We start from the raw sequence: 27,927 nt of genomic DNA, 5'->3' as shown, positions 1-27,927 counted from the left end.
TAATAAGTATAAGAGACTTCGTTCAAAAACATTAAAAATAGTAATGTTTCCAAACTTTTGACTGGTAGTGTATATATAATATATGAGTCTAGCATATCGAAGTCTAGAATAAAGGTTGAGCAAACATCTGTAGATGACGCCACACTGCCATCTACCGTACAGTTTACTAACATAACCCAAACATGCACAAACAAATATTTCATACAAATTAATGTTTTATTTATTTGTCACATATCTGATATTTGCTGGGACATTTATTCAAAAAGGTGCTATATAGTAATAGAATGAAGTAACCCTAAAGCATATTACAGTAAACCACCCACAAAAAAAAAAGAAAGAAAAGAAAATATGTACACGTACACATAACTAAAAACACAACCTACAAAGTAGATAAATCAACAAAATAATCAACAAATGACACAACAAATATAATACAGTACAGAGAGAAAATGATGTTAAAGCTGATCTTTCTCACTTTTCTTCCCTCTTACATCTCTGTGTATGGGCACTTTTCACACGCATACACGTACAATGGGGGTACCAACATTTAAAACCCAAAAAATGTGATTGTGACTACTGAGATAAAAATGAAAAATTAAGGTATGGCAGTGAGGAAAAGTGCTACTTCTTTCGTTCTGAGAGCAAAAGTTTCACTCTCACATTCATTGCGCTTAGTACAGTACTGCATTAGATTGGAATTCACTTGCAATGTTCAAGCCAGCAAATGTTCACAGACTCACGTCTAGCCTCAGCTCTGATGAAATATTCACAACAAGTGGATGTTGCTGGGAGGATCTGACCTGTTCCTCTTCTAAGGGGTCATAAAATAAGGTCTGTTGAGAAGATAACAGGCACAAGTCCTGTTTACTCATCCAGGATCTCGTACAAATGTTTGTGTTTGTCTCTCTGTTATTCTTTTTAGGTAGGTTTACTGTAGAAAATACTGTTAAAGTGAGTGAGGTTGTGACTTAAACATCTTCAAATCAATCTTTTGATGAGAAATGTTCAGTGATCTGCACAAAACACAGTATCTACATCAACACTGGAATTCATGTTTAAAAGCTTTATGACTGATTTTACATGAATTTTCACACTGTTTTCTGAGCATAGTTGAGCCAAATCCATCACAGGACTTGCAGACCCGATTTCGCTCAATTTTATGTATTTATCACGTTTTGTCATTCACAATACTGGCCTGGAACCCATTACAAGCTACAAGAACATGGGTTCTCAAAAGGGATTGTCATCAAGCATGTCTCAAAAATCTCCCTTTTTTAATCGCTATGAATTAAATTCAAGTTCTTACCACTACAAGGTATGTCTACGTTGAGTAGCCAACTCAATTCTGTATTTGGTTTCTGTATCATTCATGTAGACCAACACAGAAAACGTGCTTTTTCTATTCTAATAAGCACCGTAGTTAAATGGTAACCAGACCAGAAATCTTGAGAACATACACAAAAATCGTGTATCTTGTATGGCTAACATGCTTTTCGTGTACGTATGAGGTTGAACGCATAAACTCTGTAATGGCTAACGTAAGCACCTCTGTAATCATGAACCCTGTAGTGCAAGATATATATGATAATGGCCTCTAATCTCTTTACCGAGAGCATACTGTGTCACGTTTTTGTTTGTTTTTTACCCCTAATCGCACATATGCGACATAGCATACTGAAGGTGAATACATCTGATATGAATTATTACTCTAAAAGTGAAACACCCTGAATTAATTGAGCCAATACAAGGAAAACATTTTGTGCTAACAAGTGAAGCTCAACCAGTAGTACTGCATGGCAAAGTGGTATAAGGTACAAGAACAGTGTGGAATAGTATTGCTGGTGAAGATCAGTCAATCTTGATTGAAATGTGAGGCTAATCCCCGACATACCACTTTAAGAGAAATCTTTTAGACCCACATGGCTTCTACAAGCTTTTGAATGGACAGATATGTACAAATCATCTCACCCATAGATGTACTGAATCTGCAGCCCAAAGCAAATAATAGCACGATCGTCATATTAAAATTTGTTTAGTTTACATTAGCCTTGGGTGCCATGGTCCGAATATCCTTTAAAATCAGCCCAGTTCAGAAAAGGCTGCAGTTTCATGCTCATGCTGTCCAAAGCATGCTTGTATATATGAGATTAAAATCTAAAATCTGTCCACTTCCAATAAAGACCCATATGGGACAGAATAACAAGCAGAGTCGTTCTGCTTTAAGGTAGTTTTGAATCATATTTCAGCAGCTTTGTGAGCTGAAAGAAACAAAGTAAGTGAGGTAACAATGCAGAAAATATCTGAAACAAGCTTAGCCACCAAGCTGAATACTAGTGATGTGTGTAATACTCTGTTCAGGAAGCGTCGTCAAGCCTCCTCAAACCTGAGAGAATTTCACTCAATTTGCTTTGTCTTTTGTATTGTCATGGTGTGAAATTCAAGACTCAAGCTAGAATTGCAAGAAAAGAGGGCCATTCTCATCTTTCTTGTCAGGCAGTACATAAACACTTGATGTCCTTGTCTGTTTCAAGGACAAGGCCATCATTTTTTTCTACACTTGCCTTTCACAGTGTCCATTCAGTCCGTTGCATGTAAACGTGTGTTTGTGTGGCACGTTGTGAGACTCTCGGTTGCTTTGGCTGTATTTTGTGTTTGTGTGCCTATTGAGAATATGTGTGTGTCAGACAGAAGGAGGGATCAGGGAGGTGTTTATCACTCTTTTTGTGACCTGCAGTTCTCTTCCCCCCCTTTTTCCCCACCCTCCTGCTCTCTCTCTGCCGGCTACTATCATCTGTGCATTTGCAGTTAGACAAAGGCCTCGGGGTTGGTGCCATTGTTGATTTGGACATAGATCTTGGGGTCTTCCTCGCGCTCCTGCTTCTCTCTGAGCAGCCGTCTGCCGTAGCACAGAAGATAACTGGGCAGGCAGAATCCCAGCAAGCTCAGGACCAGTAACCCCACGTTTACCTGCACAGAAAGACAAAAGCTTGAATTTGAGCAAGCGCAATTTAAATTTAAAGGTGTTTTATTCTTGAATTGTGCTTTGTGTGCGGAGCAGAGATATAAATTGGGTTTAAGAGTTTGTACCCCGACAGCAACATAATGTCGGCCCAGATCCGGCCCACATCTGGTCCGTGTGTAATCCACATGTATCAGATGTGGGCCGGATCTGGGCCACATTATGTTGCTGTCGGGGTATGGACTACTTTTCAAATCACTATATAACCGAAGTAGTGAAAGATCTTTTCTTCCATATTGTAACAAACGTCTGAGTGAAACAAATTATTGACAAAAGAAAAAGGGAGGGGACTCCACTGACATTGGTTGTCCCCTCACTGGTGGAGAAATTCTGTGCTTTTTCCGCAGGCGTAATCCAGTAATTCCAACAGGAATCCATACACTCAGGAATTTTGCGTGAGGGCAAAAGAGTGTTGACCAACAGAATGCTGCTTAGTTTGATAGTGACATCTGTGTGAGCAGTGATTCATACATTGCTACTAAGGGTGTAACGGAACATGTATTCATCGTGAACCGTCACAGTTCGGTGAATACAGTCAGATGACCAATACAGTCAGTCACAGGCAATACACACTCCAATCCAGAAGGGGGCGCACGTGGTAATGCAATGCTGTTTGCTAACTGCCTATGCGCTGTTTTGATTCATTTTTGTGAGCGCTACACAAACTTCATGGAAAAAAAACCGGGACAGCAGAAAGTGGCATTGTGTTTGTTTACTTTATTTTACAAAAGCACAATGCTTTGTTTTTAAAGGTGCCATCGAATTGAAAATTGAATTTACCAAGATTGAATAACAAGAGTTATTCAGTACATGGAAATGACATACAGTGAGTCTCAAACTCCATTGTTTCCTCCTTCTTATATAAATCTAATTTCTTTAAAAGATCTCCAAAGAACAGGCGAATCTCAACATAACACCGACTGTTACGTAACAGTCGGGATCATTAATATGTACACCCCCAATATTTGCATATGCCAGCCCATGTTCAAGGCATTACACAAGGGCAGCCAGTATTAACGTCTGGATCTGTGCACAGCTGAATCATCAGACTAGGTAAGCAAGCAAGAACAATAGCGAAAAATGGCAGATGGAGCAATAATAACTGACATGATTCATGATATCATGATATTTTTAGTGATATTTGTAAATTGTCTTTCTAAATGTTTTGTTAGCATGTTGCTAATGTACTGTTAAATGTGGTTAAAGTTACCATCGTTTCTTACTGTATTCACGGAGACAAGACTGTCGTTATTTTCATTCTTAAACACTTGCAGTCTGTATAATTCATAAACACAACTTCATTCTTTATAAATCTCTCCAACAGTGTGTAATGTTAGTTTTAGCCACGGAGCACTATCAAACTAATTTAGAATCAAATGTAAACATCCAAATAAATACCATACTTACGCGATTATTAGACATGCTGCATGACGAACACTTTGTAAAGATCCATTTTGAGGGTTATATTAGCTGAGTGAACTTTGTTTATATAATGATAGAGTCGAGAGCTCGGGAGGGGGCGGGGAGCGCGAGCAATTAAAGGGGCCGCAGCCTGAATCGGCGCATTTCAAATTATGCCTCAAAATAGGCAGCTAAAAAAATTAATTTAAAAAAATCTATGGGGTATTTTGAGCTGAAACTTCATAGACACATTCAGGGGACACCAGACTTATATTACATCTTGTAAAAAAAAGTTCGATGGCACCTTTAATGTGAATGTACACAAATAAAAATAGACCCTTTATTTCAAATGAATAGACCAGTTTCGAATGATGTCTTACTTATTTTAAGTTGTTTCTGCTGTTATAATGAGACAACATCATTTGGCATTGTGCCGATATTTGTTGTGGACATTATTTTGTACTTTTGTAACACAAGAGATGCTTTTCAGTTTTGTAGCTGTTTAGTGCTTAATACACTAAAGAAGACTATACTGTACCAACAACCTCAGGGGGGACTAAATGCCGCTAGGTGAAACAAACTGTAATTTGCACTACTGTCACTGGGCTCTGGGGATTTATTGCCTTTTCCTGTTGTACCAAACTCGTATTGAACCATGACCTCAAAACCGAGATATGTACCGAACCGTGACTTTCTGTGACAGTTACACTCCTAATAGCTACACTACAGACGATAGGCAATGGATCTTTTCTGCCTATAAAATTTCAAGTTTAAAGTAAGTCATATGGGTTAGGATCAACATGAAGGTGAATATATTCTGGATTAACTATCGCTTTAAATATTAGTAAGAGACTGTTTGCTCACCCAAAGTGGATCTCCATCCAGCGGGCCCATCATGGCCATGAAGAGAGGTTGTTGCAGCAATGCAAAAAGTGCGCTAATGAGGGACTGCATTCCTGTCAGACTGCCAAACTGAGAGGAAGGGTACCTGCACCCATAAAGAAAACCATTGTTCTTTAATCATGATTAAAAGCAACATCAATAAACACCCAAATCACAAAGAAATACTCACACAGCAGCATACAAGCCACCGACAGCAGAGTGGATGAAGCCTCTCACGATGGTGTGCAACACAAAGGACAAAATCTAGAAGGGAAACAAGAAAACAGAGTTACTCAGTGCTTCTCCAAGGCAAAAATAGCTCTACTTTGTTATTATTTTTCTTTTTACTTTGTCTAAAGCATAAATAATGACTAGATAGCTTTGAAAGAAAGCTGTAGTCAGTGCTGCCACTGGGGGGCGCTGTTGTGCTACTACATCCCAGAGCATCCGCTGCAGTAACATGTGAGGGGCTCTGCACCACTTCCTCTCCTATTGGGTACAATATTGCTCTGCAGGCAGGGAGACTGATGTTTTGCTCTCAGTTACCTGTAGATGAAGATTGGGCACCAGGCAGGTCATCCCAAAGCCGACCAGCAGCAAATTAGTGAAGATGAACGCGCGGGTAGCGTTGTTGATCTTCTGGATCTGTCTGTCACGTTTCTTAGGCTGAGAAGGATCCCTGAAGGAAAAGACAAGAGTGCAGATGCAATGCAACATTAAGCTTGCAATCAAATAATAATTACAGGTTGAACTAGTTGGCGGCAAGTGTCAAAATGATGCATTAGGCAGCAGGACGCTCATTGTTGCACTCACTTTGTGACTTGTTTCTCATTTTCATCCTCACATTCTTTAAGCCTCCAATCCATGATGTAACCGATAACAGGGGCCGTCAGGAGACACAGCAACTGTAGCACCCCGAAGATAGATGTGTATGTGCTCACTGGGAGAGAAATAAAGTTGAGTTTTAACATTGTTTATCATGTTTAAAAAATGACTTTAACAATGAAGCTGAAGCTGATGGAATATACATAAAAATAAACATAAAAAATTAACTACTATTCAAAAGTTTGGGATCAGTAACATTTTTAAAGAAATACTTTTATTCAGCAAGGACACATGAAATTGATCAAAAGTGAGAGTAAGGACATTTATAATGTTACCGTAGAAAGAACTTTCTATTCTATTTTAAGTGTTTCTTTTTTAGCCAAAAAATTTGTGGAAAATCGACACCTAATGTAAAAGAGACTGACAAAATATGAATGTATTTATATACTAAATATATATTAAATATATTTTATATGAAAACATACAATATTAAAATGTATTAATTTAGCATGAGATGGAACAATGCAATTTATTAACACTTAAAACTAAACAATAAAAATGGAAAAAACACCCATTTCATAGAATAACCCATGACTTGTTCCTGTGAAGTTTAGGTGGACAGATGAACGATTGGATGGATATTATTCTGTGCACGGACTTTGACGCATCACGTCAATCTCTAAGCACCAAGGGCTGGGTTCATGCTTTTACATGACAACATGAATCAATGTCAAATGAAGGTGGAAGAGGAGGTGGAGGAGGAAGGAGGAAGGAACATGGTGGGGGGTGGGGTGAGAGGGGTGAATCGAGAATGCATTTCATTTTGCCTGCAGTCTTACCCATTTCCATCCTCTCCACTGAAAAAATACACCAAGCAGCACGATAGAAGAGAGTGCAAACAGAGGACAAGAGACAGACAGCAAGGAATTAGCAATGTGAACCTGCTGCGGCCATCCGAGTACATATTAAACGCATGATTAAGAGTTGTTAGGCAGCCAAACACTGTGTGACATCAGAAAACTTTTAAGAAGGAAGCTGTAAGAGGAATAGAGCACAACTGTGGTTTTTTTAGCAGCAGCAGCCTTGATTATACACAATTTTTCATTAATTTTCTCCATAGGCATTTCAAATAAATCTTAAATATATAGCCTTTAAGCCATAAACCAAACCATATAGCTACAAGCTTATTGTAAAAATTTCTCTTTGGAGAAAATGAATCTGATTGTTGCATTCTGTTCCATAGGTGACATTAAGCAACAGAAACGGCTAATAGCCGGTAGCATCAGACAAGTTTGTTTGACACACATACCTTTGTTTAAGTCTCCATCAGCAAGGGACTCCAGAATATTGTTCATGGCCCCCATGTAGAAGATGAGTCGGAGCTGAGTCACACACATTGTGATGAGGCTGAGCATGAATATGGGGCTAAAGATGCTCCGCATGAAGGACTGGGCTGAAAAACACATTCATTAAAAACTAATGTCAATAATCATTTTTATTATTAAAAGTATTATTATTAAAATAGCTAAGTTTATTGGCTTCTTAGGGTTTGTTTACATGACAATCATATACCAAAAAACAGTTTTTCCTTTGTGTTTTTCACTTAGAGATGACTACGCTGTCAAAACGATCACACGGATCCGCGAAAAAACGACTCAAAATTCTGTATTATGCAGCCAGGCCAGTAGTTGGCGATGTCACTTTGTAAAGAAGCACCACACGCCAAGCGTGCCCAAGTATAGATCTCTGCAGGATCAGTGGGCGAGGCCATAAACAGAGGGGCGTTTTCAACAGCGTTACCTGATTTGCCCATGTCACAGTGAGGGTAGGGTTTAGGGGTGGGGTCAGGTGAAGGGGATCATTTTCATTTCGTGATTTATAAACACCCACCAGTTTGAAAACACCCATAAATTCAGAAACGCCCACTTTTGTTCCGCACAGACCCCATTCCCAGCATGCCACACAAGTTCTGAAAAGTGAAGCCAAAGCATTTTGATCGCCACCTGGTGGCTGGCTGCAGTATAGGTCTAAAACTACTTTTTTTTCCAAAGACAGTTTCTGTCATTTTAGGTGGTTCTCATCACTTAGGCGTATGTTCAAGTGTTTGTTTTCCCAATACGTTTGGTTTTAATTAGTTATTTGATGCTATAAAAATGGGGTGTAACATCGTGAATGAGTCTGCGGCTCCACCTCAGGATCACTACTCGGGCTCCAAACTACGTAATTGGCAACGACCATCACTGGGATATTTTGGCTTCATTTTTCACCAGTGGAAGGAAGCAGAGACATGCTGTCCATCTTTCTTTTCTTTTTTTTACATTCTATGCTACATGCTTATAGACTGAACATTTTCACAAATTGGTGTTAATGTAGTTTCCAAGGAAACAATATCGGCATTGTTTTCAACAACTTGCACTTTGAAACCAGTTTTCAAAAATTTGCATTTTCAGGCCCACAAAACACTGTTATCGTGTAAATGAACAACCAAAACACATAAGAAGTTTTCCATTTTTAGATGAAAACAGTGTTGTGAAAACGGCCAGTGTTAAATGGCCCTAAGTAGGATGCTCTAATGCCTCTACAAATGGCCAGATCATGCTCACATGGAAAATAACTCTACAGGTGCTTGGACAGCCAGGCAACACTTCAATGTCTGGCACAGTAACACAGAGGCCGGAGGGTCTGGGTTTGTTAATGATCCACTAATTCTAGCGCAATAAATGCATGCTGCTGTTCACCAACAACCATTGAAGAGACTTTTATGCTGCTGTTACCTGGGACATTGGGAATCTGACCTCAACGCACCCGATATGCTCCACACACACACAAACAAACTACCTCATTATTCCCCTAAGTACACAAACACTAAGACTCACACTTTCAAGCCGCCAGCATTGAGTCTGACAGTAATTGACTGCAGTAATGGAAACACAGGGTGGTGAAGGCATTAGCGCACTATGGATGACAGTTAGAAGGGATCAGCATCATTCTCTCTCTCCCACAACATCTCCAGCTGTGTCTCTAAAACAGCCCTTCGGTGCTATCTGCCCTCTCCCTTGCCACCTTCTCGACCCCTGCCAATTTTAGCCCCACGCCATGGGTCCTCCAAGAATGCGGTCTGAATCGATTGCACGCTCCGTTTACTACAAAAGAGCCCAACCGGGAGCCCCGTCGAGAGTTGCAGAACCCTAAAAAAAAGGAGTCGGTGGGGAGCGAGGGCCCTTTTGCATTATTCTGACAAGTTTGAGGTGAATTTGGAATAATTGCATGGCACAGATTTGGGTTAGTAGAAGCAAAGTGCAAACAGCATGTGCCTGAAGCATCAAGTGGTTCGGCAAACTCCAGCTGTCAAAAACCAGGCATAAGGCTAATGAAGGAATCCCCATGCACAATAAAAGGGATTTACTGAGAAGCATTCATTAACATCGCCCCCTGTCTGCTTGCATATTCCCTGCATGTCTGGATGCCAAGGCGTGCGCAGTGAGGGAGAAGACGCTGTAAACCGACAAGAGCCAAGGCTCTCTGTGTTCTGTCCAATTCTTTCTGAAATACGCATGATTGCAGGATTACATAAGTCACTTGAATTTGATGAACAAGGACTTTGTTCAACACATTAAAACAGTGGAAATAAATGAGTTTTGGTAATCCAATAACCACTATTCTGGCTTCATAATTAACAATCAACTTGCATTACAGATAACTTTAAATTATTTGGCGCTCACATCACCTGCTCATTAAAATGGAAGCTGAACAACACATACAGTGAGGTACAAATGTCTCAGACCACTAATGAAAATGTAATACAATTTTTGGACAAAATTGTATTTAAAAAATGCATTAAAGTGGTCATGAATTGAGAAATCAAAATTTCCATGATCTTTTGACATGTAAGAGGTCACTGTACTGTGCATCCTTTAAAGGTGCAATAGGTGATCAGGGAAATGCTAACTTTAGCCTGCTAGCATTGAAAGCAAATCGCCGTCCAAACCACACCACCTCCAAAACACATGAATGCACACAGACCAGAAGTGAGATGACCAGAGACAACGTTACTGGATTACATCATGTGTCATTCAGTAGAGTTAGGGGCCGTTCACACCGAACGCGTCTATGCGTCTAAAAACGCAAGACGCAGTGCTCAGGAGTGGTTTTAAAAAAAGCGCAGCGTAGAACGCGAGGGTCTCGAGACGCGCTTTTATGACGTGAGGCAATAACGACAACAACGGAAATAATAGAAATAGGCAAACAGCAGAATTGACAGATACAAGTTTTGACATGGAAAAAAGAAAAGATAATAATGAGCGCCCCCTCCGCCATGTTGCCGTCATATAAAACAGTTGTCATGCCAACTTGCTACTGTAAACAGAAGCTCGCAACGCTTGCCCCGCCTCCGAGTTCTTCTGATTGGTCCACTGTTTTGGAACTGACATTGATGAGCGGCGCTGCGTGTAAAAGTTGAAATTCTTTTAACTTGACACGGCGTCTTAAAAACGCGGCGCTCACGTGAGAGGCGCTGCAAAAGGATTGGATTAAAAATAACATTACCTTCCAAAGGACCATAATGCTAGGAAAGTGGTTATTTATTTTCAACTATGTGAATGTCTCAGTAGAGCATTATTTGTTTGTTTGGTACATTTCACTGGGGATTCTTTGGTAAATCAGTCGCAATTTCACTGCATGCAACATTATAAGTGCACCTCAGGAAACATATAATGCAGTAAAAAAAGCAGTTTATGACCCCTTTAAATTATTAAAGTAAAACGATATAAATTTTATTCTATCAATTTTATAATTCATTATTAATTTATTTTAAATTATAATTTTTCTTTGTTTTATATGTTTCAAGATCCTAAAGTAAAAAAAAAAAAAAAATAAAAAAAAAAATCAGTGTGATTTTACATTTTTCAGATCATCAGAAGCAAGACTGGTCAACAGAAAACATGTCAATAAGGACAATACTCACATTCCTCCACAGACTTGCACTGGACCTCCAGATCGAGGGTGGACAGGCAGAGTTTGTTGCCTTCTTGGGTGGCCAGCTGTTTTGGATTGTTCTTCATGGAGTTGCCCACGCTCAATCTCCGACCAACGGTGGTCACCTGCCTGTAGAACTGTTTCCCTGTGATCTTGTGGTCAAAGCCCAGCCAGCTGAACTTGATCTTCACACTGACAAGGTGGAGCGTGAGACAGACAATAAGTGAATTATGTTCCATCAGAACCTTCAATAAATGGATACAGAAAACAAAATCATGCTTTGGGGTCTGTAAGATTTTTTGAAAGAAGTCTCTTATCCTCACCAAGGCTGCAAATAAAATAAAAACAGTAATATTGTGAAATATTATTACAATTTCTAAAATGTTGTATTTTACTATAATATAATTCTCATATTAAATTAATGAATATAATATAATAAATTATATTAAAGATGCTGTCTGTAACTTTTTGTGTTTTCAAAATTTACAAAAATTATATAATGAGAATGTACAACATGAATCCATTTTCCAAACCGTGTTTTTGTCTTATCCTGAATCATTATGGTACACTTATAATAAGTGTTTCTATTCAGACTGTTTTAGACCGGTCTGGTCGTCAATGCCGCGGAGTAGCACAGTACCTGCATGACTCGCCATAGACATAAACAGAGAGAAGCAGCTCTGGCTACAATGTTCTTCCGTAAGATACATGCAATTCTGGGGGATCTAATGCTATTTTATGCATTCTGACTTATTTACACTGTTTAAGAGTTGGATTCAACATGGCCAAAGTTTCAAAACACGAGTTGGATGTATAATGGAGTATTTCTGTGCTAAAAACACTCTTCTGATTCCTCACAAACTTCACACTTTTTTCGAGTATGGCCCTTTATTATTTAATAAAGGGGCAGAATTCCTTGCAAGGGCACTTCTGGAAGAGATGCAGATGATCGCTATGCAAAAGCTGCATGTGCACGTCACTCTTTAGCTTCGCCCACGGCACGCTTCCAGGCGCTCGACTGTTTTCAGAAAGACTCGGTACACCGCATGTATTTTTTATAAATATGATAAAACTAAAGACTGTTCGGAGATATGAAGGATGCACTTCTACTCTATAGGTACTCAAGATTAACATGAGATTGTCAGAAACTGTTTGTGATGTTTTTATGTGACATACATTTTTATCAGGATTCTTTAATGAACAAAAAGTTCAAAATAATAGAAATACTTGTAACACAAAAGTACTAAAAAAAAAAAAAATCATACCGACCACAAACTTTCGAACTGTCAGAAACACTGGACTACATACGTGTAATCCATGTCCTCAGGTCCTGGGAAGGGCTCAAGCGGCCAGTTGAAAAAGCAGTTGATGAAGACCAGGCCGGCACAGCCAGCCCACACCAGAAGGATGGTAATGAAGGCAACACCGACATCATAGATCACCTGATAGAGTAACAATCTTCATCATTATAACTGGTTTAAGCTCAGCTTATTAAGTAAATCCAAACTGAACACTCAGATTTACCTTTATTCCTGGGAAGGTGACGGCGGATGAGGCGTAAGAGCCAATCATGAGTGCGATGAAAGTGGAGCGGAGATCACCAAACATGTTGGGAAGCTACAAAAGGGTCAAACAGGGGATATCAAAAACTCTTCAGATGCATAAAAGAGAAAAGCAAATATCTACTTTGTGGACATAATGTATGAGCCATAAGCAAAACAAAACCAGATATCTTGTAACAGGATCTGTTTTAAATGACAAAACATGTCAGGGTATGAAAGTAAACATTACATCAGGGTAATAGTGATATTCTCTGGTGGGAGCAGCATGTAGGTGGGGGGACATCGTTTGAAAAGGCAACTGCATGCCACGAATATTTTTAGCAGCGAGAGAAAGTGTGTGAGGGACATTGGAGAAGCTTGCATAATGCTGTTGCCTTTGAGCTGGGTGGAGGAGTACAGCACTGGCTGTTCTAAACTGCACTGTCAGGGTAAACAACTGTCAGACGCCACAGAGAACATACGGAGGAAGGAAGGGAGCCTAAGATAGAGAACCGCAGAGAATCTGAAAAGGAAACAAGGAAGAGAGAGCAAAAGTGTGTTCTTAACGTTTAATAGTATTCTCTAAGAGAACATTCTTAAAGATAATTAATGTACTGTATAATTTTTTTGTAATTAATTAATTAATTAATTATTATTTTCATTATTTTATTTTATTTAGAATCATAATGAGGTTTATTATTAGTATGCTTAAACATAATGAATTTGTATTTGTGACAGGAGATTCCTATACACAGACAAAAAAAGAGACAGATTATAAAATGAATGAATGTATAAAATGAATGAATAAAAATTAAAAAAATATATATATATATATATCATTTTAATATATACAATTATATAATATATATATATATATTTTAATTTAATTTGAATCCTTTTGTTTTGTTATATTTTAACATTTTTAAAAGTACAAATGATCCATGTATTCTTTCACTGTGGTCAACTTAGATGCATAATAAATGCAAAATAATTTGCAAAATGCTGTTTAAAAGTATTGCATGTCACACCATTTTATTTTTCATTTTTTTTATATTTTATTGTAGGGTATCGAATTGTACGGAGCCCCGGACATGACATGCAAGAAGAAAAAGTAAATTGTGAGCACGATTTACTAATTCATTCACTCGATTTATAAATTGTGTGTATGATTTAGCAAATCAAGGGAACAATTTATTAATAAATCATGCACACGATTTAGCCTGCTATTTTTTCCTGCATGTCATGTGCGGGGCTCCGTAGAGTTGTTTTGGTACATGTTTCTTTCATTTCTAGGTATTTTCCATTTCTCTGAATAAAAAAAAACGACATCTATTTCACACACCCCTCGACAGCTGACAGCGTCTTATATCAAATTTCCTCAACAACTTGCAGTTCAAACATCAACACAGATTTTCCAAGAACTCTCTGGACATCTTCCACTTCCCGCATACTTCACAGTCCAAAAAGCTTGTTAAAGACAAGAATGAATGAAAGCTCTCCCTTGGACCCCACATAGACGTCATTCACTGCCTCTAATTAGAGTAAAGGTCATACCAGAGCCAAAACATCCCAGATGACACTTACAATAACGCTCACACACCCGGCGGCCCTAGGCAGCATTGTGCCTGTGGTTGGAGAGACTTGTGTAAGAACAGCTTTGGCTAATGACTGTGGAACAGGACTGACAGGACGGAGAGTAATGGCCTGTTCATGGAGTTGAGTAACGTGAAGTACCAAGAGACTGTTTCAATAACACTATGTTCTTCTGCTTTCTCAGACAGTCACCAGCCACGTCTGGTCATGTGAAGTCAGACACAAAGAGACACTGCAACAAAGGCCCTTTCATCAAACTTATCTTGCATTATAACGCGAGTGTCGCTCTATCTTGCTTGTGCTGGCTAGGGAGTAAAACAAAACGTTGAAAGTTGACAAACACTGATAGTTTCCAAGTAAAGCGATACTGTCTGGATGATATATGAGTCAATAAGTCCAGAAGAATCTACTGAGTCAAAACAACATCATGGCCATTGGAACTGAGAAAACACTGTAGTCAGTCACTGAGAAGTCACTGTAGTGTAAAACAACCAAAGATTTGCAATAATGGTTTATCTGAAATAATTTTATTTTGAAACTAACATTAAAATTTTTATCGCTACATCGCTTTAAATATTACATCTGATACTAATATGATGGCACTTGTGAGGCAAGTACACAGGATACTCTACCGTTCAAAAGTTCAGTCAGAAATCAATACTTTTATTCAGCAAGGACACGCATTAATCAAACATTAAAACATTTATAATTAAAGGCATTTATAATGTTACAAATCTTTTTCATTAAAAATCAATGCTAAAGAACAGATTTGTTTATCCTAAAAAAATGTATTGTAGGTTTCTACAATTTTTTTTGTAGAAACCTGAATATTTCAAAAACTGACTTTCTTACTATCTTATTAGTATATATTAAAATAATAATAATAATTAGTTACTTTAATCTCAGGGTGTTTCAACTGCAGGCATGGAGTTATTTTAAGGTTGCACAATAAATTGTTTAAACTGAGTGCTATTTTTAGCCTTGAGCTTCCCAGAAGCTGATTAAATTTGGGATCGATGTGCACTAAAGTCAATAGGTGTGGTACCTGATTGATTTGTTGAAATAAAAAGGAAATTCTGAAGTGCCTGAGTTGAGTTACTGTGTCCCACTCTCCCAAAAGCACCTGTCAAAATTGATTTATGTGTGGGGGTTTTGTAGGAAAACAAATCAATGAATGTTTTCATGAGAAATCACACTGATTGTCATTATGAATTTGGCTTACCCATCCCTATTTGTGCAACATATGACCACAGAAATCTGTCAAATCCTTTTTCCAGCTCCCCCTGAGAGGAAGGACGGTGAGTCATTGTAAATGGGTTGGGGGAGGGGCCTGAAGTGGCTAAATCATGCTTGCCACCACAAGAGAACGACAATAAGTGAGAGGAAACAGGGGGATGTAGTCAACATAGGGATAGAGAAGTGAAAGAAAAACTCTTGAAAGGTGAACTGGTGAAAACAAGTAAAGGCTAGCCAGATCCTGACATTGCAATGTCCAAATATGGCTGCCAGAGTGTTATATATAGTCTGACTATCAGTAATGTTTACATTATATTTAACATGTACTTGATTATTATATGTTCCACATTTGACTGTATGGCCCTGGTGCATATAGATGACTCATTTTTCCATGATTTTCCTAGCGTTAGTCCCACTCATTTGCAGGGTCCTCACCCTCGAAATTATCTGCACACACACATTGGATTTGGCAGAGGTTTTACATCGGATGCCCTTCCTGATGCTAACATGGTGCATTCAGATGACTAATTATAAACAGTATCCAATGGACCAATGGACATACAGAAAAATATCGGTGTGAAGACTGATAATAATGGCATCATTGCCATGCCCACTTATTGAGTGTTTTTAATCTGGAGCCTAAATGCACCTACTCCACCATTATAAGCCATCTTTTTTCTGTTTGCTTCCTCACATGACTCAGTATCCTAAATAAGTGGGTTTTAAATGGATTAAAGGCACAAATGACAAAAAACAGCATTAGTGAATCATAGAGTGAGAGACAGAGCTGGAAAACAGAGGAACAGCATATCCCCAATGAAATTTTATGGTTCAGAGGTTGCTATTTTATGGAGCCCATAAAGGGATCTTTGCAAAAATAAGTTTATGTATAACCTTCTATAACCTCAAATTTCATTTGTGCGTCACTGCCATTTTACTATGAAGTAAACAAGTATGGATGTGTATGAATTAACAAAAATCTATTGGCTCAAAATTTAACTTTCATGTTCAAGGGTCCATAAAAGAACACTGATACCGTAAAAAATGCTCAAAATTTGGATTTCGTTAAGGCAGTACGTCAAATTTCAAAGCCATATGTCCGTTTTAATGAATTTCACACTGTGGCGGCCGAGAAACTGTGCCATGAAATGGGCTGATGGCGCAATAGGTGGCTGAATGTGTATTGATCTATATGCTAAGTTTATTGGTTCATAAAAAACATTGGTCCAGTAAAAAGTGATAAAAATTTGGATTTTCTTAGGGTAGTATTTATATTGTCCCATTTAAAACTTTAACGGCCAATTAAAAAATATCGGTACAGTAAAATGTACTAAAATTTTGTATTTCACAAGATTAAACACCCTTTATTAAACCACTTTGTCGAATTTAATGCATCCTTACAGGTGGTGGAGAAATGCCGAATTTCTTCATTCAATTCAAACAGCACTTATTGCGAACAGCGCCATAGGCATGAAAGACTTCAGAAAGCATTGCGTTTTATAATAGGGGAGGCTCATGCTTCAATAATTGCAAAATAATTAATAAGTAGCAGGATTTGGCCTCGTACTATACGAACTGCTCAAATGAAATCCAAAATTTGAGTACTTTTTATCAGTTTTTTATCACTTTTGACATTTTATCACATTTTTCTACCTCCAGTGAGGTTGTGTTGCAAAAGACTTATAAAATGATGGTTGCTTGCCATACAGCCAGTGGGATGACAGATAGAGACAGACAGAGAGCTAAAACCGGAGAAGAAAAGAGCTGCAGAAATGGACAGATGAAGGATTGAGGTCAGACAGTGAATCAGGTGGCTGAAAGGGGACAGTCCAGCCATTAGACAGAGAGCTGAGTCAGTGTACTGGGAAAACATCAGAGGTGTGCTGGGAGGAAACACAAGCTCTCAGGCACTCTTACTGCAGCTGTGCTATAAACTGCTGAGTGTGCAGACCGATAAAAAAGGGAGGAAAACAATGAGAAAGAAGGGTAAATTGCCAGCTTCACCTAACCTCTTAGGGTTTGTCATCAGAATGTGAGACTGAGTCTTATTCATAGAATACAATGTTCAGAAAAGTTTTCTCTTCTGCAGTTCCGGTAAAGTTCAACCCAAGTTTGCAGACTACATTTTTATATTTGCTGAAGTAAATGTGAGCTGTACTTACCTGTGGAAAACTCACTACAATGCTAGAGCAAGGTTGTCAGGGAAATGTTGCTTGGGTGTTTTGGGTGATTGCTAAGGTATTGTTAAGTGGTTACCAGGGTTTTCTGAATGATCGCTTGCTAAGTGACTGCTAGAATGTAGCTAGGTGGTTACAATGGTGTTCTAGGTGATTGCCAGGGCATTGCTATGTAGTTGCTAGGGTGTTCTGGGTGGTTGTCAGAGCATTGCTGTGGTTGCTAAGCTGTTTAAGGTGGTCGTTAGGAATTTCCTGAGTGGTTGCCGGGGTTTTCTGGTTGATTGCTAAGGAATTGCTAAGTGGTTGCTAGTGTGTTCTAGGTGGTTGCTAGAGCGTTGATAGGTGGTTGCTAGGGTGATTTGGGTGGTTACTAGGGCGCTGCTAGGGCAATGCTATGCGGTTGCTCAGTGGTTCAGGGTGGTTGCTGGTGGTTTGCTAGGACAGATGACAGATGACTCATGACCAACCATCACAAAACAGATGGATCATCCAGGTAACCACACACCATATTAAGAACCAATGGTTTAGAAACTTTTGAACAGGGTTATTTTAATAAATTCAGCTATTTTTTTTTGGTTCTGTGGATGATATGTAAACATCTTTTATGTAAAATATCTTACTCAGGACAGTATTAAATAAAAAATAACATGCATTTTGTATATCTCTTATTTTGTTAAAATTATTCACATTTTTACAGATTTTTCATGGAACTGTATCAGTGGCGTGCAGGGGGCAGGGGCGAAATGGCGTCCCGGGGGGGTCTCACCCAGTAGAAATCACGTTCTGGGGGTGGAGATCACTTTCGGGGTCACACCCCCCACCCCACCCCCCACTCCTTTTGCACGCCACTGAACTGTATAGGCCTTGTGCTGATTGGATAAATCATTTGAACGTGCTCCTCCTGAACTTTGTTAATAAAACATCACATGGCCCCTTTAATAAGTCTAATAACAGTAACAGTAATGAAGCTATTGAGAGATGCACCCAAACAACAGATGTCAGACTGTATGAACTGTACCATGAACCCCAGGTTTTAACCTCTTGCCACAACAACCAGCAGTGTAAAACACACAGTTATACAGAACAGCTGGGAAAAGGTTCTAAGAGTTCAACAGCTGAGATAACAGTCTGTTCTGTACCTCTACGCACTCATGCATGCCAGTTCACTCACTCTTTCAGTCTGTGTTTTTCTCTGTGCGTATGAACAGACAGGCTCAGGCATGTAAGGTAGCACAAGAACCCGGGGGTAGAAAACAACAAAACAAGCAGATGAACTGGTTGCGGGAACAACTGTGCCATCAGCTATGAACTCATAAGACCCCAAAGTTTTCTATGACCTCAGAGCAACAGGCAGAAACAAGAGACAACCACCCTTCAGCTGGCAATGAGCAAAACTTCCTGTTTACTTCAACCCAGTCTGCTCTCTTTACTGATATTTCTCAATATGAACCCAATGAACTGCAGATGTGACACTGAACACAAAGCTAGATGTTTTGATGCCTTTATCACTGGAACGCTAACAGTGTGTGGAAAGACACAATCACTCTGAGCTGCCTTGCTGTCTACTCCCTACATAGACAGCTGCCTTCTAAGGCAACATAACAAATATAATAAGTGACTATAGGCAGAAACTTGTCTCTGTTTACACATTCCAGACAGACTGTCTTCTGTGTATTAGCGGTGGACATTATTCAGACACTGTTTCTGTGAGTTACGTTGTTACACCAGTAAATGCAGCTTTATGAGTGAGTCTCCACATCATTAATTCAACTGATTCTTTCAAAACACTGATTCATTCAGAAACTGACCGGATGAATTCGAAATTGCATAGTACCATTCTACTCTTACTTTTTCTCCAATATATTTATATGACAGAAATGTGTCCTGGTCTTTGAGCAAAAGACTGGAGAGGAAACCCATGGAGACCCACTAGTACGACATGAGCACTTACTGTGAGGGAGGTGAAGGTCATGCACATGCCTCCAAACCCATTCAGTGCAAGGGCAAAGAAGATTAGGATGGAGAGATCTGTGAAAGAAAAATACAAGAATGTCAAAGAGAGCATGGTTAGGTGGGTATTAACAGCAATGGTTGTCACAGCTGGATTTCCAAACATACTTCTAGGGTCACTGGCTCCATATGCAATTAGGATGCAGGAAAGGGCAAACGAAGCGCTACAAAGAGATAATTTCATGTTATTCTTATAACACATCATGTATTTCACATATAATGCTTATATTTTAGCACAGGGGTTTTCAAACTGGGGGGCATGGAAAAATTATAATAAAATATAATATATATAAAAAACAAAAAATATTATATATATTATCAAATATTTGTTCAAAATTAGTACTGTCAAATTGACATAAAAGTTTGTAAATATGATATATTGTATACACACACATATATATATATATATATATACTTTTATATATAATCTATTTTTAATCTCTATAATAAAAATGTATAATTCAGATTTTGATCTCCATATACATTTACATATATTATATATATCTTCCAAGGGGTTTTTTCCCTCCTAGGACTTTTTTCCCAGTGCTAGAACGCTGGGTTTTTCTCCTAGGGGGTTTTTTCCACCCCTGGAAGTCAGCCGACATTGGCTTAATGTAGCACCAATATGTTACATATTACCACGCTTGTTTGTACAGTTTTAACCACTTCCCTTTTTTTCTGTGCTTCTAATATGTAAAGCTGCTTTGAAACAATTACCAATTGTAAAAGCGCTATATAAATAAATTTGACTTGACTTGACTTGACTTTATGTTCAATGTGATTAATCGCGATTAATTGATTGGAAAGCACTAATCAAAATATCAAAATAAAACAATATAATATGAAATAATTTAATAATATTTTACACAAATTTATAATGTTAATAACAATAGTATAATATAATATTAATAATATTTTTTTTACCATATAAATAGAGTACATTTTTATTGAATGTATTCAGAAGCCAGTTTTCCTCCTATACCTGCCAAGCAGCCTTAATTTGCGTGGGCCGTATTTGTCCATAATGATGCCGAGGGGCAGTGTGATGGCGCTGAGGAGGAAGGAGCCGATGGTGAAGGCCAGGTTCAGCATCTCATCTTGCTCTTTACAGATGGTCCAGCCATTCATCTTAAGATTTTCCTCCTCCTCATCTCTTGGGCCTGTTGTCGTCTCATTTTCATTCTCAGATGCATTCTGCCCTGTACTGTTACCTGCAGGAATAGAAAGCATAAGACAGAATTAACTCAAACTGAGCAATCTAATCACCAAACTAGCACTAACCAGTGTGGACCAGTGTGGGAAGTCATGCCGGCCTAAGCTGGTCTTTTTAGCTGTGTAGTCAGACTCAGCAGTTACACGCTCACATGTAAATCTCTATGGACTAATTGTGACTCTGACTTCTAGGAAAACATTTATGGCACTCTGGGACGTTAAACAGGAAATGTCTTTATGAGATATGGTGGCCACCATCATGCCCCCCTTCTAAAGCAGCCAGGATGCTGGGCAAAAGGTCAAATAAACAGGCAGCTATACACAGTAAACAACTATAGCAGAAATAGCACGGGAGTCTATTTGAACCCACAGCCTCAACACCTTCCTACAACTGCCAAGGCATGAGCAGCTTGACTAACATTAAACCCTGTTTTTTCACCCAGTGCTCCCCTGTTGTTTTGACTATGGATAATAATCATGCTTTGGCTGTTCAACAAGTCTTGGTTCTTCAAGACTCAGGAACGTTGTTCCAGCGTTCTTTTGAATTGTCAGTGGCCTTGAAAATGTTCTGGAATAACTTGTTCTGATGGGGGATGGTGCTGTTTGCAGCATATGGAGAAGCTGTTATGAATATAACAGGGTGGGCAAAAGACAGAGAGTCTTTGTGTGAGGGATTTTTGTTCGAATGTGATCAGTAAACAAACAAATGAGCTGTGTTTGTGGAGCACAGGTGACCTGAGCAGGTGATTGAAGATGAAAAGAAATGGGTTAGAGATCACTGATTGATTATTACAGGACAGATATCTGCTAAGCTTGAGATGTTTTACTGAGTAACAAAGGAGGAACTGCCTTGAGTCAATAGACACCCATTCCAATAGCTGCTCCTGATAGCAGTTACTGACTGACACAAGAAGTAGTATATGTTTTTACTCTTTTTCATGAAATGAATAAAAAAGGTAGATTTCTATTCAGTCCACAATTTGAGTCATATTTCACCCCAAAATCAAAAAGTAAAAATCAGAAATGTTATTTTAAGACCATTAAGATTTTTTTTTTTTTTTGCATTGTTACATAATTAAATCACTAACTAAAGCATAAATAACATTTTATTTATACTACATTACTAAAATTGTCTTTCAAAATTGGGGTCAGTAAGATTTTTTCTTTGAGAGCAATTAATAATTTTATTTATCAAGGACACATTCAATTGTGACAGTAAAACAGAATGATATAATCAAATGATTTCTATTTCAAATAAATGCTGTTCTTTTGAACTTTTTATTTTATCAAAGAATCCTGAAAAAATAATAATAATACTATTTATTTTAATAATTAATAAAAATAATGTTACTTGAGCACCAAAACAGCGAATAAGACAGCGAATTAGAATAAAAACATTTAGCTTTGCATCACAGGAATAAATTAAATTTTAAAATATATTAAAATAGAAAAGGATTACTTTAATTGTAATAATATTTCAAAATATTAAAGTTATACTGTATTTTCGATCAAATAAATGCAAAAACAATCTTATAGACCCCAAACTAATGAATAGTGGCATATACTTATTTATAAATAAAATATCAATTAAAACATATAAATAAAATGTTACGGACCTAAAAACAGCCTCCATTTTCTGTATGCAAAATATTTTTTCTTTGCTTTTGGGTTGAAATATGACTTGCAGATGTTCTTGACAGGTTTTGTTGGATTCACATTTTAGGATTCACTCTTCGGATGAACGAGTAGCTCTATTTCAGATGTTTCTGAACCCACTGTTCCACTAGATCTAATCAGCGACAGCAAAAACCAGAGACAGCCAGGTATGATTTTCCATCTGCTTTGATATGGAGAAGTGAGAGAAGAACGTCATGAACACTGACAGGAAAATGCTTGTCTGGCTAAAAGTCTGTGTTTCCTCACGCCTGCTGATTAAAGAGAACCATCCAGCTGATAATGTGAGATAGAAAGCTGAGTCCAAGGGAAACAAGTAGGTGAGGAAACAGCAAGATAATCTCTTATTTACATTGAGCAAACTTTTGAGACACATTTACTTCCTTGTGTCATCAGACATGTGAGGCCTAGTGTCTAGAATCTCTGAACTAGATGCTGACAACAGCTGAAATGAAAGAGAGAAGTGAAGTGTGAATGTACAAGATTGCAGTGCATTTATATTTTTGACCTCTCCCATTATTCTATCAATAAAAGTCTCGAAAGGGTTCAAAATAAGAGCTGTACCAGAGTATTACTTAATGTTAGCTTACAATGAGAATGTCTGAAGATGAGAAAATCCATGTTGTTGTGGTTGGAACCTCACTTTGCTGCACGCACCACAAAGTCTCAAACACAAGATAAGTGAAGAACGGAGGACAGAAGTGCCCTCTATATCATGGTGATGATGTTTACTTGTAGCCACTGTGCTAATGGGTCATAGGATACCAAAGTGGGCCAGCTGTTTCTTCGTGATTTCAGAAATGTGTTTTCACAAAGGCATGTTAAATCGTTTAAGAGACAGATTTCATAGTGGAAAAATAAACCATGGCCAGTTCAGAGCAGATTGGATGAGTCTCCTGACCCCATTCATTGAAAAAAGTTGCAATCAGAGCAGCACTTTTTGAAGAATGTTACACGCCAAAAGAAACTTCACACTAGTGTCAACAAGCAGATATTTTGATACCATTAGCAACAATATTGAATTGCTAGAAGCCATATGACAGTACAATATGAACAGACAGAAGGTCAAAAAAAAATCTAACTGTTGAGCCCTTATTTATCATTGCACACTCCCCCCATATACATTATATATATATATATATATATATATATATATATATATATATATATATATATATACACACATACACACACACACACCCAAAGTTACTAGCCACTCAGCATTTTCACTGGCCACAATCTGACATCAATACAATACAGGAAAAACTGCCATATAGATAATTTTAATATTATCTCATAATTTGGCAGCAGGTATATTAGGCTGCTGTCACTTTAAGGCCTGACACACAGATCCATTATACTGTTACAGACTGCATTACACAACACTGCTGAAATCCATCCGCATTTGGCGGGTGTTAATGTCAAGCCCTGGAAAAAAAAAAATATATATATATATATATGTGTGTGTGTGTGTGTGTGTGTGTGTGTGTGTGTGTGTGTGTGTGTGTGTGTGTGTGTGTGTGTGTGTGTGTGTGTGTGTGTGTGTGTGTGTGTGTGTGTGTGAGTGTGTGTGTTGGATATCTTCGTTCTGAACACCCCAAAGGTTATTCAAAATATGGCTCACAGGCACACATACATTTACATGAACTCCATTTGCATTCTTAATGTATAAGTATGATTTTATGTGTATCAGTACATGATGTATTAATAAATAAAGTTAATCTCGGAGGTCAGTAGGAACACGCTGTTCTTCAAAGATGTACATCATGACCTAGACACACATTTTTGCCAAGAGTTGTAAGTAGACCTGAACAGTCCTACTCCAGTTAAGATTCTATATTCATCTGGATTAATTACACAGCAAAAATAATTTCTTACTCAGTATTTTATCTTGTTTTACAGTACTAATATATAAACATTCTTAAATCAAGATACATTTACTTGAGAAGCAACATGACATAAGATTATAGACCTTGTTTTCTATATAAAAAAGGTGACTTGATGCTTAAAAGAAACAATATCTGCTGATGAGGTAAGAAAAATAAACTTGTTTTCACTTTGAATTAATATTTTTTTGTATATAGTATAAAGTCTATTAATTTTGATACATTTTTCAGAAAACAAGCACTTACTGGAAAACAAGACAACAGTACTGACTTATAAAATTCTTTTTTGCAGTATTCATTTTTATCAAAGGCTGTGCTTTTAAAGCACAACATACAAGTAATTATAAGTTGACCCACATATCAGTCAATGTAATAGTTGGTGTCTTTCATCTTTGTTAAGTGGTCTACACTACTTGCTAGCTATTCAGAAAATCAATAATTAGTCTAGCATACCGTCCTTTTGAAGCATTCTTGATATTTAATGTTTGATTAAACCTTTCTTTCATACTTAAGATGACACAGCTGTACATGGATGTATCTCTACTAAGCAGATTGATGTTCTCTGGTCTGTTTACCCTGAAATCAACACTGAGACAGAGCTCAAATTATCTAGACCCCCTTTGCCAACATTCTGATGCCAAACAAGCTTGTAGATGCTGTTTGTAATTCCTAATGGCAACACAAAGCAAGAGGGCTTCCAAATAAGGTGCACTGACTCTCAGTGATCGATTGATATTCAGGTTTGGATTCCTCCACAAGCCCCGCGATGGGCGCCAGACAACAGAGATTTTTGTTTTTCATAATGCTGCATCATATTCACTTATGCAATGAAGCGATTATAACATCTATCAATGTGGATTTGTAGGTCAAGATTTAAGGCATTCCAAGATGGTTTGAGTCAATCTGCCAAACATTTATTGTTAAAATCTGAGTGGGGAAAGAGTGAAAACAAAGCAGTTAAGATGCTTTGTATATATATTAGACTTCTCTTTGATGTTCATGTAATTATTTGCCATCCATAGTGCATAGTGCATGTCTTTATGAGTTTGAATCTGTAACACTAAGTCCACTCATTTGTCCCCCTCCTTACCTGGTTCTCTGCAGAGGTAGGAGTAAAAGCCCTCTGATTTCAGCATAATGAGCAGTGAGCCCCATCCAAGCAGGACAGCAGAGAACAACAGGCTTTCGATCACCGCAGTAATCGCCATCCACCAGCGCCTGGAGAAGGCTGTGGCCAGTGAGGGAGCCATGACTGAAGGAGAGGGCTGATAATACAGAGGAAATCCCCCTAAACTTTGGGCAATCCTGTGAAAGTGGCCATAGAGGTGGATGTTAGTCATTTAATGTTGAATACTAAATAGTATTATTAAATTACATATTTAATGCATGTATAATGATAAAAAATACTTTTTTAAGATTATTATTTTTTTATGTTCTTTTGTTTTACAGCATGTTTAACGACAACTGCTGTCGAACATCATTTAGATTCGGTCCCTTTGTCTCGCTTAGCCTCAAAACAGCTCATAAACAAAAAACAGCTGAGTTCCAAAAGAGAATGTTGTTGATCGAATCTCCGCCCATTTCCCCGCCTCCAGTCCCTCCCTGCTGGCCTCCGATTGGCTGTTCGAACATTCGCTTCTCCCCTCGTTGGCTACGAGATAAACAGATTCAGAGAGCAGCTCCACGTGAGACTTAGATCCAGCCGGTTCGAACCAGTGCGGCGCGATTCGATCGCTTTGTGCAAAATGTATCCTATATCTATCCACAGGCGAAATGACATTGCGACATACAAATATACGATTCGGTTTGCTTTGCATAAACGATGTAGTTTGTGGGATGCAATACACATATTGTTTTATATAAGCTCACTCTTCATAAATGCATTTTAAGCATTGAAACTCGTTTATTTTACTGCTTGAATTGTCTTTCCTGCTTTGCGCGCGATGTCTATGTGTGAACGTTTTAAGCAGTATCCTGCGGAAAACGAGCAGCCCTAAAACTGGTCTAAACTGGACAGGCATCATCATCAGTGCCTCCGCCTGTGTGCGTCCCCTCCTTCCTCATGCATAGAGCTCAGCTGTTCAGTGTATACACATTCTGCACTCAATAACAGACTCGATATGTGCACAGGAAGATATATGCACTTCCTGGTTAGCGCTTCACACTATTGTTCTGTACTAGGGTAAATAAACACTCGCTGTAAAATGCCCACATTGTAGCCTAATATATACCTAAAATATGATGTACAAGCAGTTCTGTTTCGCCTTCACCATATGATACTGCAAAACACGGTTTCTGACGGCAATTGTAAAAGATATAAAACAATATAAATCAAATTAAACGTCAATTGCATGACAATTTTTAAGCATTTTCCGGAAATAAACAACTGTCGAAGCTATTCAATGCAAGTTGAATGTAATACAGCTGTTTCACATTGAACAAAGTTGCGGTATAAAACTCATAAACCGCGTTTTATAGAATTCAAACAACACCTCACAGTTCTGTTACAGTTCATATCGTCAAAACGTGCAATGAGGTCATAAAATACAGTTAGTTTCGTAGAATTGTGCAAAAATAATCTAACATTTTTTTTAGTTATTTTAAAACAAAAATAAATGATTTACTTCTCTATCAATGCCTATATAAATTGTGTAAAATATATATCAAAAATTACAATATCAACAGTCTTAGCAGGTAAACTTACAACAGAGCATCCTTATAATAAGTCATACCTATTTCTCCTTCACCAAATCCTCGCTTCGGCTCTCTTCAGAGTAGAAAAGGCATAAACAACCCTGTGACACCAGTCTCACTCTTGGGGTTATGTTCATACATACATTTATTTCCTAACATCTCTTATTCCCGATTTTATATTTGCACCGCTTGCTTCACACAAACAAGCCAACTTCCCCATTGGCTGGTTCCTGAGCTAGAGATGAGTCCAGCCAATCAGAGCGCCACTCGCGAAAATATATAAATAATTTCACCTTATATTTTGCTCCAGCGCAAAGAACATTCACAGAACCGGATTGTTGTGGTCCCTGCCACAATTTTACAGAATAAGATGACCTTTTATGGCTTTTTAACATTCATTAAAACAACAAAACCAAACAAAGGAAGCCGTCTGATTTCAATATCTCTCATAATATTAGACAATGTTCAACAATAATGACATAATTGCAAAACCACTAGAAGACTGGCAGATGAAATAAACATAACATATTGTAACAGAATTTGCCAAATTATGGTTTCCCATGAAAAAGAAACAGTTGCTCTTTGGGTATCAGATCTGAGCTCTTCTCATACTTCTGAAGTCGCATCTGTGGACTGTTTATCAAATATGATTAACATCGCATTAATAGGCTAACTGAATAGCAAATATAAAAAGAGTGTCCGTGTACGTTTAAGCACTTTTTTACTGTGTAGGCTCTTATCAAGTTTCTGTTGTTGCTTGTACACTTTCTAAGCTCTAAACTGAACAAAGAAGTGAAACGAGT

At 38.0% G+C, this 27,927-nt stretch overlaps 1 protein-coding gene across 1 annotated transcript; it reads right to left on the bottom strand.

The window, feature by feature from the left end:
* Nucleotides 1-47: 47 nt before the first annotated feature.
* On the bottom strand, nucleotides 48-27,319 carry slc43a2a (solute carrier family 43 member 2a). Its single transcript, XM_067364777.1, has 14 exons — nucleotides 27,163-27,319; nucleotides 25,521-25,735; nucleotides 20,641-20,869; nucleotides 19,767-19,822; nucleotides 19,600-19,676; nucleotides 12,626-12,718; nucleotides 12,410-12,543; nucleotides 11,091-11,293; nucleotides 7,437-7,580; nucleotides 6,116-6,242; nucleotides 5,849-5,981; nucleotides 5,493-5,566; nucleotides 5,285-5,408; nucleotides 48-2,967 (listed from the first exon to the last, which is right to left on the bottom strand). The coding sequence occupies exons 2-14, from the start codon at nucleotides 25,678-25,680 to the stop codon at nucleotides 2,806-2,808; spliced, it is 1,716 nt and encodes a 571-aa protein (XP_067220878.1). The 5' UTR covers nucleotides 25,681-25,735; nucleotides 27,163-27,319; the 3' UTR covers nucleotides 48-2,805.
* Between the last annotated feature and the right edge of the window lie 608 nt (nucleotides 27,320-27,927).

This window comes from Chanodichthys erythropterus, chromosome 17, assembly GCF_024489055.1.
Source record: "Chanodichthys erythropterus isolate Z2021 chromosome 17, ASM2448905v1, whole genome shotgun sequence".
NCBI classification, from domain to species: Eukaryota; Metazoa; Chordata; class Actinopteri; order Cypriniformes; family Xenocyprididae; genus Chanodichthys; species Chanodichthys erythropterus.
The sequence above is the reverse complement of the archived record's forward strand: the minus strand, read 5'-3'. Positions and strand labels throughout refer to the sequence as shown.

Excerpts from the sequence above, each read along its gene's own strand:
- slc43a2a (XM_067364777.1), bottom strand. The coding sequence starts at position 25,680 with ATGGCTCCCTCACTGGCCACAGCCTTCTCCAGGCGCTGGTGGATGGCG. Across the intron at positions 19,823-20,640 it reads AAATTAAGGCTGCTTGGCAG|CGCTTCGTTTGCCCTTTCCT; the intron begins GTATAGGAGGAA and ends ATCTCTTTGTAG. Across the intron at positions 6,243-7,436 it reads TGATGGAGACTTAAACAAAG|TGAGCACATACACATCTATC; the intron begins GTATGTGTGTCA and ends TTTCTCTCCCAG.